This window comes from Bufo gargarizans, chromosome 1, assembly GCF_014858855.1.
Source record: "Bufo gargarizans isolate SCDJY-AF-19 chromosome 1, ASM1485885v1, whole genome shotgun sequence".
Taxonomy (NCBI): Eukaryota; Metazoa; Chordata; class Amphibia; order Anura; family Bufonidae; genus Bufo; species Bufo gargarizans.
Window position 1 is genome coordinate 547,411,263 of NC_058080.1, and position 15,067 is coordinate 547,426,329.

Sequence of the window (15,067 nt, forward strand, 5' to 3'; positions counted from 1 at the left end):
ACAAATATGAAAAAAATATTCTGTACATTGTGCTAAAGCTGAAATCTCTGCCTCTTTTCAATTCAGCCACATTATGGAGAAAAATCTAAATTCTGAAGAAAGTGGAGAAATATGCTAATGTGAACAGAATTACATAATATGTGGAAAATACATCTTTCTGTAGCTCGTGGCATTTTCATAAAGGAAAAAGTATTCTCTATATATTAGAAGCATATTTAGCACAGATCATAATGCATAATCACTTTGATGCCGAGGACACTGGCATTTTAATAGATCTGCATCACTGAAGCTCAGAAATCCTTCAGGTAATCCTTTTGGTTAGTTTGAGATACAATTGTGCCATGTGTGGACAAAACAATTGTAATAAATTTGAAGGACAATACCACCAATTGGAACGGCACTTACCAATCAAATCTTTGTTGCGCCGGTCCATGGAAAGATTCCTCAGAGCAATGGCAACAGCCCTGACTACTTTGTCGGAGTCTGACTGAAGCAACTCAACAAGCACCGGCAGGCCTCTCTCTTTCCGGACTGTAGCACGGATATAGGTAGACCACTAAAATGCAGATTAAGATATTGTCAAGATCAGGAGAATTTCTAGAGGGAAACTGTAAAACTGAGCATGGTACACTGTATATGGAACCATTACTTTACACTGTAGAATGGCAACCCAAGAAACTGCATTCGTATATACCCAACTCTACAGACTATAATGTTTTCACTTATCTTCTCAGTGTTGGCTATACACAGCTACAATAAATGACAAAGAAAAATAGACCTACAAGTGAAAACAGACCTCAGGATAGGTCATCAATACCAATCGCTGATCAGCTATTTGTAGAGGCTAAATCTCTCCGGTGAGCACTGAAGTCTCCTGACCGCATACCAAACACAGCTGCAATATTCTTGCAGTCAAAGTTATAAAACAGCCAATAGGACTGCTAATGGAGCAGCAGGCACTTCATGGCAAGAACATCTACAGATATGTGGCATCAATATTCAGCCCATAAATCTGGCTTGCAAACCAGTTAAAAATGTTCACTATATGGCATCTTTCTTCACAGAGAACAGCTGCATACTTAGCTGAATGTCACACTTTCATTGAAAGCAAAGAATGGTCCAGAGGAACCTTCGTTGGACCAAAGTGACACATTAATGAACCCCTTACACTGTAGGGTCCCTAAAGTCTAGCATATTGTGTACGCAAAAGCGACTGGCAATATTTTACCAAGAGAACACCAATGCATCCTAATGTCTACTTCATTAAATTTAAATGATTAACACTATCCTAGGAGTAACAGATGGATTACAACCGGTCAGAGAAGTTAGGGCACCATTAAACAACTTGCTAAAAATGAGCTCTATGATGAGCACCTCTCTCTCAACTAACTAGCTGTTACATAGATAGGGACCCCATCCTTTTCTTGCACAGGGACCCTTCGCAGTCTATGTCCTATTAAACCTTACTTCTAAGAAGTCCTACATGTGCAGTGGTAATAGAAGTAACTGGACGTGCCCATGTCCTGTATACACAAAGTAGGAATCGCTTCCTCTGGTGGGCCCTTTCAGAAAAAGTTTCTTCAATGGTGATTGCCTTGACAAATTCCAGCTTAAAAGGGGCTCTGCAGTTTGTTTAATCTGGATAGATCATCAGCATCTGACCGGCGGGGGTCCGACATCCAGGAACCCCGCCGATCAGCTGTTTGAGAAGGCAGCGGCTCTCCAGCAGCGCCGCAGCCTTCTCACTCTTTACCGCAGGCCCAGTGACGTCACTACTGGTATCAATGGCCTGGGCGAGCCTAAGCTCTGTTCACTTGAATGGAGCTTAGCCCCGCCCAGTTGATACTAGTCGTGATGTTACTAAGCCTGCGGTAAACAGTGAGAAGGCTGCAACACTGCTGGAGCGCCGCTGCCTTCTCAAACAGCTGATCAGCGGGGGTCCCGGGTGTCGAACCCCCGCAGGTCAGATGCCGATCTAGCCGGAGGGTGCCCGAACAACCTACAGGTATCGGCCTAGAGCAGGGTAATATGGGAGTTGTAGTTTTACAACAGCTGGAGGGCCGCAGTTTGAGGATGCCTGGGTTAAACAAACTGCAGAACCCCTTTAAAAGGCAAGCGGATTCATAATGGAAGAGACTGGGTGCCAGCATCATTCTGCAGGTGAGGTTCTTGCATATATCACAACATAATATGATAATATTAAAAGTTATAACAGAGTATTGGAAGAGAGAACATGCATAAAGCACCCAAGACAGCTGATCATCTATAGAGGCCACTACTGGTTACCCCTGATTTAGGTGGGTTAAGTGACCACTTACAGTCCAGTTGCCAGCGCTCAGATTCTGCAATGCTCCCGCTGCTGCCTCCAAGGTGTTGTAGTTTTGGCTTTCGGTTAGTATAGATAAGTAGAGACGTACAACTTCTGGCTGGTACAAAAGTTCAAATCCTTTAAAGGGGGGGGAAAAAAAAAAAGTTATAATTATGTTGAATAATAGTAACATTTTCAGTATTCTGTTAGACAAAGTCAGCGATAACTTTCCCCAAGCTGTGGGGTAGCATTCCAGCTGCTAAGAGCCACAGATGCCTGTATAGATTTTAATGGACAGTGCACTTATTGGAGTGCAGAAAGCACATACAGCCATCAAATGAACATTATAAAACCTCCTTGCATTAGGTTCAGATGCAATATATCACTTGGAGACTATCAGACGTTCTGGATGAAGGATTCCCATTATCCTCCAACCTAAACGGAGAATCAGGGGGTTCAGTGAGGCTGAAATGATTAGTGCTCAACACACTATGTGCAAACTTAAAAAGGGTTGTCAGTTATTTTTTTGTTTTGTACGTTTCTAACCAAGTAAACGAAAAGGACTTTACAATTCACTTTATCTCCAGTTGCTGCTTTCTCAATTTCAATGATGGTCACATGACCTGTGATGTCAGCCTATCCCACTGCTCTGATGTTTCATGCATGTGTGATAGTTACAACCAAGAACGCTATAGTTCGAAACGTGTCAATTGTGCAGTGGTGTCCACATGCTGTAATTTGTTACCGAAAATAAAGACGAAGTAACACTATTTACAAGTGCTGGAACTTTCTTTACATTGTTTAGTGCACAAGACAGAGGTTTGTGCCTGTACATGACACCCTGCTGCTTATTGGTCTCTACCTGGATTCTTGGCGAAGGGCTGAAGGCTTTACTGAGTAGCAGCAGGCAGTGAGGAGACGCATGCTGGGCACAAAAGCTGACAGGAGTTCTGCAGAGCATTGCACAAGAACAGGTAGGGGGAAGATCCTGTGTGTATCAGCAGTGTCATTGTACAGCTGGGACTTGTAGTCCTACAAAAACATACTGCTGAGTGTCCCAGCAGGCAGACATGTCACTTAGGGCAGCACTTATCACTCTCTTTGCAGAGCAGGTGGATGGGCAGGGATTGTTGTTATTGCAGGTAAACAAAGGGCCAGAAGAGAACCAGGAAAATTAGGAAATATATTTTCTTTTGCCTAAAACTTGCTTAGAGTACTTTCACACTTGCGTTCTTTGATTCCGGCAGGCAGTTCCGATCAGGCAAACTGTGTGCAAACGCATGTCATTTTTTCTGACTGATAAGGCATTTTTCAGACTGATCAGGATCCTGAAAAGTCTGAAAAAAGCCTGGTCAGAAAAATGCATTGCAATACCGGATCCGTTTTTCCGATGTCATCAGGCAAACGGATCCAGTATTTTTTTTTTCCTTCTCACTTTTAAAAAGGTCTGTGCATGCGCAGACCGGAAGGACGGATCCGGCATACCAGTATTTTGAATGCCGGATCCAGCACTAATACATTTCTATGGAAAAAAAAAATTGCATCCAGCATTCAGGCAAGTCTTCCATTTTTTTCGCCGGAGATAAAACTGTAGCATGCTTTTGCCTGATCAGTCAAAATTACTGAACTGAAGACCTCCTGAATGGATTACTCTCCATTCAGAATGCATGGGGATATGCCTGATCAGTTCTTTTCCGGTATAGAGCCAGTGACGGAACTCTATGCTGGAAAAGGATAACGCTAATGTGAAAGTAGCCTTATCTTAGTTATATATTACTGCCCAGATTTACAATGCTATTTTTTTTTTTAAAGTAAAGTGTTGGCCTATGTAGAATTCAGATACAAGAACATACAGCACAGTGGCCACATGAGGGCAGTAGAACCGCTGCTAGAAACCTGCTCAAGGTCATAGCCAAGGAAACCAATGCACACAGCCACTTTAAGATTCCAGTGTTACCACTATTATCACATAAAGAACCGTAAATATGCCACTGCCTTACTGCTAATATTAAAATACGAACACTGAACTCTCCACAACACAATCTATTACTGAGGAGGCTCACAGGCAGGCAAAACCCACACACAACTCATTTTAGTCAAAGGACAAAGGTTTGCTAGAGCCAAACCAACTACAACCTGTCACTAATAGGAGCCATTTATCTAAGCCAGAAGAGCAGCTCTTGGATTTGGCTTTTTTGCTTTAACAAATCGCGAACCACCACCATAATACACAAACTGATGAAAAATACAGATTGATGGATTTATCATGTTTCCCAATATTTATATAGCACCAGCATATTCTGCAGCGCTGTATATAAAAACGCAGTTATACCAGTCAGCCCCCTTCACACCGTCGGGGAAGTGTTGCTGTCTAACTTACTTATAATGAGGACGATTCCATAAAGTCTATGAACCAGGATGGCAGTTGAGGGACTTATGTTTTTTTTCTCTATTGCTTTTTATTCAACATTTTTCTTATCTAAAGAATGATATGACAGTACGATGTGCACTAAAGTTTGTCAAGCATAATCAGTAGAGGCAGGACAGAAGATATCAGAGTTGTGGACTATAGCAAGATGTACATGGCAATCGCATCAAAAGAAACCTGTGTATGGGACGCGACACAGATAGTGTCCCATACAAGTCTGTCGGTGATCTTAGGGTACTTTCACACTAGCGTTTTTCTTTTCCGGCATAGAGTTCCGTCACAGGGGCTCTATACTGGAAAAGAACGGATCAGTTTTATCCCCATGCATTCTGAATGGAGAGTAATCTGTTCAGGATGCATCAGGATGTCTTCAGTTCAGTTGTTTTGACTGAGCAGGCAAAAGATAAAACCGTAGCATGCTACGGTTTTATCTCCGGTGAAAAAAAACTGAAGAATTTCCTGAATGCCAGATCCAGCATTTTTCCCCATAGGAATGTATTAGTGCCATTCAACATACCGGAATGCCAGATCAGTCATTCCGGTCTACGCTTGCGCAGACCAGGTAAAAATGTGAAAAAAAGAGACAAGACGGATCCGTCTGTCCGCATGGCAAGCGGAGAGACTGATCCGTTCTTGCAATGCATTTGTGAGACGGATCCGCATCCGGATGAGTCTCACAAATGCTTTCAGTCACATCCAGACCGGCGGACCATTCCGACAGCGGAAGTGGCTGCCGGCTCACATCGCTGCATGTGTGAAAGTAGCCCAATACAGCTCTGAACAACTGGAACTGTAGATCAGATGAAATACAAACCGCTAGGGGGAATTAGGTCTGGCAGTGATGTGCATGCAGAAGTATGAAAGTACAAAATTCCGTTTAGTGGGAGTGAGAAACGCCTAAAGTCCCCCTCTAAGGGTGCCCATAGACGTTACATGAAAGTAGATCAAACCCATGATTTCAAATCAGACTAGGTGACTTTTTGCATATAACAGCAGTTGTGACTTTTCCCTTACAGCAGATGTCAGGGGTAAGAAGGATCAGGCATGTTAAAGGGTTCACCGAGATTTTTTTAACTGATCGTGGGGGTCCGTCACCATGGACCCCCACCGATCAGCCCTTTGAGGTGGTGCTGGCTTTCTCACAGCTTTGACTAGCCCTGTGACAATCACATTCAGTCACTAAACTCAGGCGCAGCTCAGCCCCATAGAAATGAATGAGGCTGAGCTGCAATACCAAGTACAGCCACTATACTATGTACAGCACTGTGCTTGTTGAGCAGAGAAAAGACAGCAGGGCTACTGTGGGCACTGGTGTCTTCAACAGCTGAATACCAGGTATCCAGGATGTCGCACCCCCACCGATCAGTTATTGATGACCTTTCCTCTGGATAGTTTTATTATACTCACAAGTATCCTGACGAAGCTCAATTGCGAAACTCGGGTCAGGCAGTGTGGAGAACTTTTATCTTGTATCTTTATGATGCTTGTTGATACTCGCAACACTGATACCGAGTATAATAAACCATTTTATTTAAGTGGACGAGGAAGTGCTTCACTATCTTGCAAACTCCTTGGTATCCCACAGATTATGTGGATTGAGGGAGCGAGTTCTTGTGGATTCAAGCCCTTTTCTTCCATGTCCGGGTTACCAGAAATGAGCCCTGTGGTGTAAAGATTCAGCAGCATGGTCCTATACAAGCTTTACAGAGAATTACCTGGTGACTTTGACCCACGTCACTTTTTGGGATCAGCAGCGCTAAGATTCCAGGCAACGTATCAGACTTGTACTTTGTGATTTTTATAGCCAATGCTAGTGGGTTGACCAATTCTAGGTACCATGTAGTGGCTTTGACGTGCAGCCTTAATTTTTTCTGTATCTGGAGCTATAAAATCACATGCCCCAGGAAGGGAAAGGTGACAAGGTTTAATAGTCGTCTGTAAGACCACATGCACACAGCAGTGACAGCATCTTGGCATGCTGCGTTTCTGCAGCAAATTTGCCGGTAAGGCTTATTCCTTTGTGCTAACATTTCGGGATCTCTAGGGGAGACCTCAAGCAATGATCATGAAGTTTAACATTTATGCCTTAACCCTGAATAACATACATTCATTTTGACAACCCCTAGATATAAGTGAAGTTCAATTTGCATAAAGTAATAAAATCAAGGTGTGAGTTTTGAAAGAATATACAAGAAGCGTACAAGTTGTGGGGGGGATATAGGAGGAAACCAAACAAATGCAAAGAGAACATATAAATTACATTTATGGATGAATGACATGGAGACTGTAGAATGTATACAGTGTAATCACTGCACATGATACAAACCCATCTCCCCTTGAAATATGTGTGTCTTGTACAGGGCTGTAAAGGCGTAAGGGTTGGAGGTAGAAATTTTTCATTTCCAACTCCAGCTTCAAAATATTAAATATATTAATATTGTATAATTGAATACAGAACACCTTCCATATTTATTTTCTTAGGAATTTAGGAACGTTTAGAAATTTTAATCATATGTTTATGTTCCATTATGCTAAGACCCCAATTTATCAAATCTGTTCTCATTACATCAAATTTGACATCATCTATTAGGCAAAACGATTTGAAGACGGACCCATGTTCAGCTTCCTGGCTATTGGCCCCAATGTTGAACATGTTTTTTTTTTAAAAGAAATACACTGGTCAGATTTACTAATACTGTCCAATAGTAAGACCGTGTGCTTTCAAGAAGTCTTTGCAGTGTGTTGCATATTTACAATTTATAAAAGTTTTTTGTCCAATAAAAATATTTTATGCTCCAAGTATTGATACATGATGCTGACGAACAGTCTGATGTCGCCCGGGGGGCGGAATTGGCCAAATGTGCATAACCAAGCATAAGGGATGATTAAAATAAAAGGAATTTTTTTGCTTATTTTTCTGATGGAAAACTAAAAAGAGTGAGGGGAACCTGGACAAAATTTGTTTTCACTAATATAAATGAGCCATTTATGCCAATGTCAAAGGAAGTTTGGCTTACTGACTCCACAGCCCTGGTCTGGAAGTGGAAGCCAGAGTGTTGTGTTAGATGCTGCATGGAAGGGTTTATTTTCTTCTTTTTTTGTTTCTACCATTTATAAACTTCTAACAGACATTCTCAGGGCCAAATTCCAGCTGTATTTGCGAATGCTTGAGCACAACACACCTCTTACGCAATAGTTTGGAATATTTTGTGGCCATGGGAGCATAGTTACTCCCTGCTCATCAGAGGTTAATTCCACAAGACAAAATTTTGAATACCATCTTATCTTTCATCCACCATCTTGGGAATTTGCTCAGGCCAGATCTTTGTAGGCTCTGCGCCAAGTGATTCTTTACAAGCTTTTTAGAGGATACAACTGCTGTTGAATCTGTGTGTATATGTCATCATTGCAATTACACAGTAAATCATTTACTGAGTTGGCCATTGTTTGAGCCTATTTATTCCCCTATCCCAGAATCCACAGTAAAAAAGGACTAAGTAGTATAAAAAAAAAAAAAGAAAAAGCCCACACTTTGAAAGAGGTTGTATTTGTGAGATGCTGTTCAATCTCCCCCAACTTACCCTTTGAAGAAATATATAAAAAAAAAAAATCAGCACTCGCTCTATAGATTTACTGCTGCTTGACAAACAGTGCAGCTCCATAGTGTGTAGGCGCCAATGGAGTCATTGAACCAGGAAGAAGAGGTGGTGCAGCAGATTTATACTGCAGGTGCCGAGTTGAACAGCCATGGCAAGATGAGATGTCCTGTCAATCAACTGTTTGAGAGAGTGTTCTGAGCACCAGGGCATTGCTGTGGCTGTGCTCAAAACGCTACGGCTGGCCACTCGATGCTCCAAATGCTAATTTGCATACAGATAAGAGTCCACTTGTCTCACCAACGCTGACAGGTACAGAGGTACAGAGTAAAGAAATATGTGGTTTTAATCAGCATGGTCAACCCTACTAGGCAGTATGCCTGGTTTAATACAGTTGATCATGCTAACAGGGCCAATAATATATAAATGCAATTTTTGTATAAAACAACCTTGCTCCACACAATCAACCGGGGAGGTGCATGTATTTTTAGGACTACTCTTCCCATTACAGCTGTGTCTGAAGGTAGCTCATTGCTATTGTTTGTGTACACAGTCATGGCCCCATTCCAAAGCTCCACATATTTGGGCATAGAGCCACCAAAACAATATTGTTTTTACTCAGGCCTCAGTACATGAAACCTCTAGAAGTAGAAGGGTTAATGTTCTGCCTGTTGAGTCTGTTACCAAGGCTATAATTAACAGAACTCCTTTCTGTTCTCTGCCCGCCACTTACAAGCTGACAAAAATCTGCCACGGTCTTACATGACATGCAAAATCCGAACCCGACTTGATGCAAGTCTCTACATGGCAATATGCATCTACATATTGTATGCACATATGCATGCATTTATAATTCTCACACTTCACATAGAAGACTGTAAAGAAGTGCCACATGCAGCCTTCTAAACCCAACCAAGTACTTTCCAATCAAGGACTATGTAACAACTGGGCGAGGACCTTAAATAAAAGAATCATGGAGGCATCACAGACTTCAATCTTATAAGTGCATATTACTTAAATATCGTCACTTCATACATAATCATTGAAAAATGTATCTAAATATTCTGTCTACATACACTTCATGAGATTTAGGCATCATGCATGCAACCGTAGTTTTGGTCCGCATCCTGTCTGAATTTTTTTTCGGACTGGATGCAGAACCATTCATTTTAGTGTTGCAGCAAAAGATGCTGACAGCACACTGTCTGTTCTGCGGCCCCATGTATTAGGGTTGTTTCGATACCAACATTTTTATTCAGTTTTGATACCATAAAATATTGCGATACTCTACCACGCAAAAAAATAAAAATTAAACCAAAAAAAGCCACGTGCATTGTGCATTTTATCGAACATCCGGCCTATAATATAACAGTCTGATCCTATTTTTTTGGGGGGGGGGGGGGAAACACAAAGTGAAGAAAAAAATAAAAGGCGTTTTTATTTTTTGTGTGTTACAGCATTCACCGCATAGGACATTTTTTAAAATATAATAGTTTGGACTTTTCAGAAGTGGCGATATGTGATATGTTAACTTTATTTATTGCATATGTAAAATTGGGAAAGGGGGTGATTTATACTTTATATATTTTTTTTAAACTTTATTTTATAACTATTTCCCCCCTTAGGGACTAGAACCTGGGATCTTTCCATCCCTTGCCCTATTCACATTAATAGAACTCTCCCTGCTGCCCTGTGCACGCAGCAGCAGGGAGATTACCATGGCAGCCAGGGCTGCAGTAGCGTCCTGGCTGCCATGGTAACCGATCGGAGCCCCAGGATTACACTGCTGGGGCTCAGATCAGAACTGCCACCAAGGATCTTATTACTGAAGGGGGGGCACTACACCACCAATGATAATATAATTAACAATTAATACCAGCGCATATACAGAATCAGGAAGAGATTCTAAATACCGAGCCATATGGATTTATTGCACAGTAGGGTCCAAAGACTTCTGTGGGTGTATGGTCTGTAAAATTTGGCTGCTTGAACCCCACATCTGCAGCTTAACCAGTAAATCAGTCATATATCCAAGTTTTTCACCTTTAAAATATAAAACTTGCTCCCCATGTGGTATACAGAGAATTTTGTTTGCACTAACAATAGATGCACATCATCCACTAACACACGAGTCACACAAGACATGCCTCCATCACTCAGGATTAGACCTGGCGCAGCATACCGAAGAGACTTCCATTTCTGCAGCAGAGCGTTGAGGCACAGGCATGATGTAAAGAATAGTGACAATGTGTTTTGTGAAAAGAAGCACGAGGGCATCATTAACATGGTTAGCACAAACCAGGGGCATCCTTACAAGCACAGGAGTGCTGCTAGCAGCAGTCAGCAGGGGCCATGCGGCATATAGTTGCCATAGATACCACATGACTAAACCGTACATTAGTACCATATACTGGAACTATCTACACATAACTCGCCAAATAAAGCGAGAAGCTGTAGCTCTGGGAATAGTTGCGCGCCTTCATTTGGCTCATTCTAATGACAAAGTTATAGAAATAATCTTACTCTCAGCACGTAGGGCTTACATTCTCTGGTTTCACTTTCCGTAAAAAATAGCTTCTTGTTTAGTCGAGCCAGAGTCTGGATATATGTCTAAAATCGGCCAGACATCTCTGGATGGCGTTAACTCTAATAAACTTTGCAGCCACAATGTAAAATATGTAAGAATGTCTGAGCTGGGGGCAGTGTGGGGTTAGATTATCATCCCCTGCAATCGCTCCAGAAATCTATACTGCATTCTCTTCTCAGGCTGCATAATTGCTGCAGTGCAGTAAGGGTGAGCTCCAGATATCATACCCCTAGAAGTTACATTCACCGAATACTGGGAAAATGCTGAATTATAACCAGGCTCTGAAAACAGAAGTCATTAAAATATTCTCATTGAAATAACAAGAACAGGACATCGGGGCAGCCGAGATCCAGGTACACAGCTGCATGCCTCAAACTGGATTTTTCAAGTGCCGACTTCAAAGGCAAGAATTCAGTGCTTAAATATGCACGGGCTGACTACTTTGGTTCCCCTAGCTGGTTGTTAAATCATGCTAATGCCAGCTTGATTGAACATCTGTGGAGCATTGCATTTTAACTGTCTGACCAGGTTGTAAGTTACAGCCGACAACACGCATTCTGATTTTACAGCCACACCCAAAAGAAGAGATTCCAGAGGAAAACCTGCATGTCTTCACTTACAAATTAAGTCTTCACGGGTCTGAAGGGTGCAACTGCAACCAGGGGAAGGGAGCACATGGGGACGAAGGTAACTGCTGCCTAAATAGAAGGCAAACAAAGTATAACTCCATATACAAATGGTTACATCTTGCTTGGGCCTTTGTTCCATTAATGTTGGAGCCATCTATACACTGGCACCAACATTTTTTCCTTCAAAAACCCTTGCCCATCTGCCTCCCCCTATAAGTCGCCACTGCCTAGTGTCAATGGCTAGAGGACACGGGTAACCTGACAATTCACTAGAACCAGGGCCGTCTTTACCAAGGGGCAAAAGGGGCAGCTGCCCCGGGCCCAGTTGCTCCTGGGGGGCCCAAGGCAGCTGCCTCCAGCCCTGCTAGCCACTGCCCCGGGTGTCAGGCTGTCAGCTACAGAGGGGGTGCTGCCATGCCTGCTGGCACTGAGTCCAGGCATCGTACTGTTAGAGCTGTGAATGTGATCTAGGACCTTCGATTACATCATCACCATGTGACCAGTAACCTAGCAATATTACTGGTCACATGGCTATGAGGTCATCACAGGTCCTACCAGGAGTGTTGCAGGAGAAGTTTGCCTTAACTGTGGAGCTTTTTTTGTGAAGATTACATCAGAAAAAGGTGACAGGGGCCGTAATGCTAATATACTGTAAACTACTATATAGGGGGGCACTGTATACTGTGGGGGGCGCTGTATACTGTGGGGGGGGGGCTGTATACTGTGGGGTGCTATACTGCACTACTGTATACTGTGGGGTGTTGTATACTGTGGGGTGCTGTATACTGTGGGGTGCTGTATACTGTGGGGTGCTATACTGCTCTACTATATACTGTGGGGTACTGTATAGTGTGGGGTGCTATACTGCATACTGTGGGTTGCTGTATACTATAGGGTGCTATACTGCATACTGTGGGGTGCTGGGGTGCACTGTAACACTAGGGTGAGCCGAGCCCTGGTCTCCTTCCTGCAGAGCGGTGCCCACTTCCAGCCCAGAGCACTGATCCTGAGCCGCTGGAGTCTTCAGAACTGGAAGTATTTACAGTCATTCACTGTACTCTACCAGGTGTGTGGATTTTTTTTGTGTGTGTGTTGTGGTGGAGGGCGTGATTGCCTGCTAATGTGTGGGAAGGCGGGATCCAGGGGGCCCAAGTAAATTTTTGCCCAGGGTCCAATCAATATTAAAGACGGCCCTGACTAGAACTAGTCACAGACACCAAGAGCACTGATTGTAGGTGGATGAAAAGTCTAGAAGGAAAATAAAATAAGCATGTCATTACAGCTGCCTCTCCACTGGTTCACATGTTCACCCAGCTGATACACCGCGAATTTGCCATTGCAGATTTTTTCGCAGCAAATCTGAAGCACTGGACAATCCAAAGCGTAAATTGAGCTGCGGTGCAATTTGAAGTCTGCATTATGTCAATATATGCTGCGGATTTCACTCTGTTGCTTTCACTTTCTCCATTGCAAAGTCAAAAGGGCTGTTTCACACGAGCAGATGCCGTGCGTGACATCCGCTGCGTGAATGATAGCCAAGACCCGATGCAGACTGCAGAGGCACGGAGCAGTAACATGATTGATAATGCTCCGTGCCTCTCTGATCTCTTTACTATGAAATCACAATGAGATAAAGTTGTCACCCTGATTTCGTAGTAAAGAGATCCCAGAGAGGCACGGAGCACTATCAATCATGTCAATGCTCCGTGCTTCTGCTGTCCGCACGGCATCCGCTCGTGTGAAACAGCCCTAAGGCTCCATTCACACGTCCGCAATTTCTGCTGGTTAGAGCAATAGTGACTGCCTAGTGTGTCTGCATGGTTCTATTATACATGGCTGTGCCTATCCCTAGCGCCTCCATTGCTTGTTCTATAAAGTATACATTACATGCAGTCATTTGTAGGTTATTGAAGATTCAGTGTAACTAATATATATAGTACATAAAGATGTGTCAGTGATGGATATGAAGCTGAAGACAGAAAAAAAAAAAACACTATTGGACTTTCCAATAGTGAAGGATCACCAGGATAGTTGGGAGCTTTGCTGTTCAGTATGCTGCTCACCTAGGTGGTCTTGCTGACACAGGCACAATGCTGGAGGAACACGTAAAAACAATGAGGAAACAGCTACAGCCGACTCTATAGCTGGTTGGTGAAAAGCACAATCAGGGGATCGTAGCAGTAAAGAGACTGGAGGATGGTGCTTGCTGGCAGAGTAACTCGTTAGGCTGGCAAGATGCATTTTCAAAATTTTATTAACCATTTGGCAAGGCGTTTCATCAGACCACATACATTAACAATGTATCTGTGGCCTGACAAAGCCACCACTCCAGTGATGCACTTTTTAGGTTGTTCTGACATGTCGGTTATTGAGTGACTTACCAGAATGCATATGCAATATTTCTGTTTGCACAAAAGTTAATGTACAAAAGGAATAGGGATGGAGTGATCTCATACCCATTTATAGAGGGCCCACCAGAATTTTTATTTATTTTTTACACATTGCTTAGGCTACTTTAACATAGCCAAGACGGATCAGTCATGAACACCATTGAAAGTCAATGGAGAACGCATCCGTTTTCTATTGCGTCATAGAAGACGGATCAATCCCCATTGACTTGCATTGTGGATCATGACGGATCCATCTTGCTCCGCATCCCATGACTGAAAGAAAACCGCAGCTTGCTGTAGTTTGCTCTCCGGTCTGGGAACGCAACCGAATGGAACGGAATGCATTTTGGAGCATTCCATTCTGTTCCGTTCTATTTTGTCCCCATTGACAAAGAATCGGGACAAAACGTTTTTCTCTGGTATTGAGACCCTCTGCCGAATCTCAATACCGGAAGATTTAAACAAAAGTGTGAAAGTAGCCAGAGACCACCCCAAGAATCCTTCTTGTGCATGGCTACAGATATCCTACACCTATACGCAATATCAGCAATATCTGTAAACCACTGTGCTCCACGACACCAAGTATTGCATTTTAACTAGTCGCATATATGGTCTAAAATATCCAAACCATAACAAAAAGATCCTTAGGTTCATCTTCTACAAAAAGTAGTGGCAACCAATTGATTACAAGTTAGGGTACTTTCACACTAGCGTTATTCTTCTCCGGCACCGAGTTCCGTCCCAGGGGCTCAATACTGGAAAAGAACTGATCAGTTTTATCCTAATGCATTCTGAATGGAGAACAATCCGTTCAGGATGCATCAGGATGTCTACAGTTAAGTCACTGTACAGTTTTTGGACTGAGAAAACAGCATGCTGCGGTATTTTCTCCATCCAAAATTCCAGAACACTTGATGGAATATCGGATCATGCATTATTTTCCATTGAAATGCATTCATGCCGGATCTGGCCCCAAGTGTTCCAGATCAGTTTTCCCGGATGACAACCGGAGAGACTGATCCGGTATTTCAATGCATTTGTCAGACGGATCCGCATCACTCTACATATGGTATCAGTTTGCCGGATGCGGCAGGCAGTTCCGGTGACGGAACTGCCTGCCAGAATCCAA

General features: G+C 42.9%; 1 protein-coding gene across 3 annotated transcripts in view; it reads right to left on the minus strand.

Moving 5' to 3' along the window:
• The window catches only part of ARVCF (ARVCF delta catenin family member), a 574,725-nt gene that overhangs the window by 13,602 nt on the left and 546,056 nt on the right, over nucleotides 1-15,067 (minus strand). For all 3 annotated transcript variants that reach the window (XM_044275582.1, XM_044275583.1, XM_044275581.1), the window contains 2 exons: nucleotides 2,319-2,446; nucleotides 406-556 (listed from right to left, as the gene is read on the minus strand). In XM_044275582.1, the coding sequence (XP_044131517.1) occupies nucleotides 406-556; nucleotides 2,319-2,446 (279 nt within the window). The remainder of the gene's footprint in view (nucleotides 1-405; nucleotides 557-2,318; nucleotides 2,447-15,067) is intronic.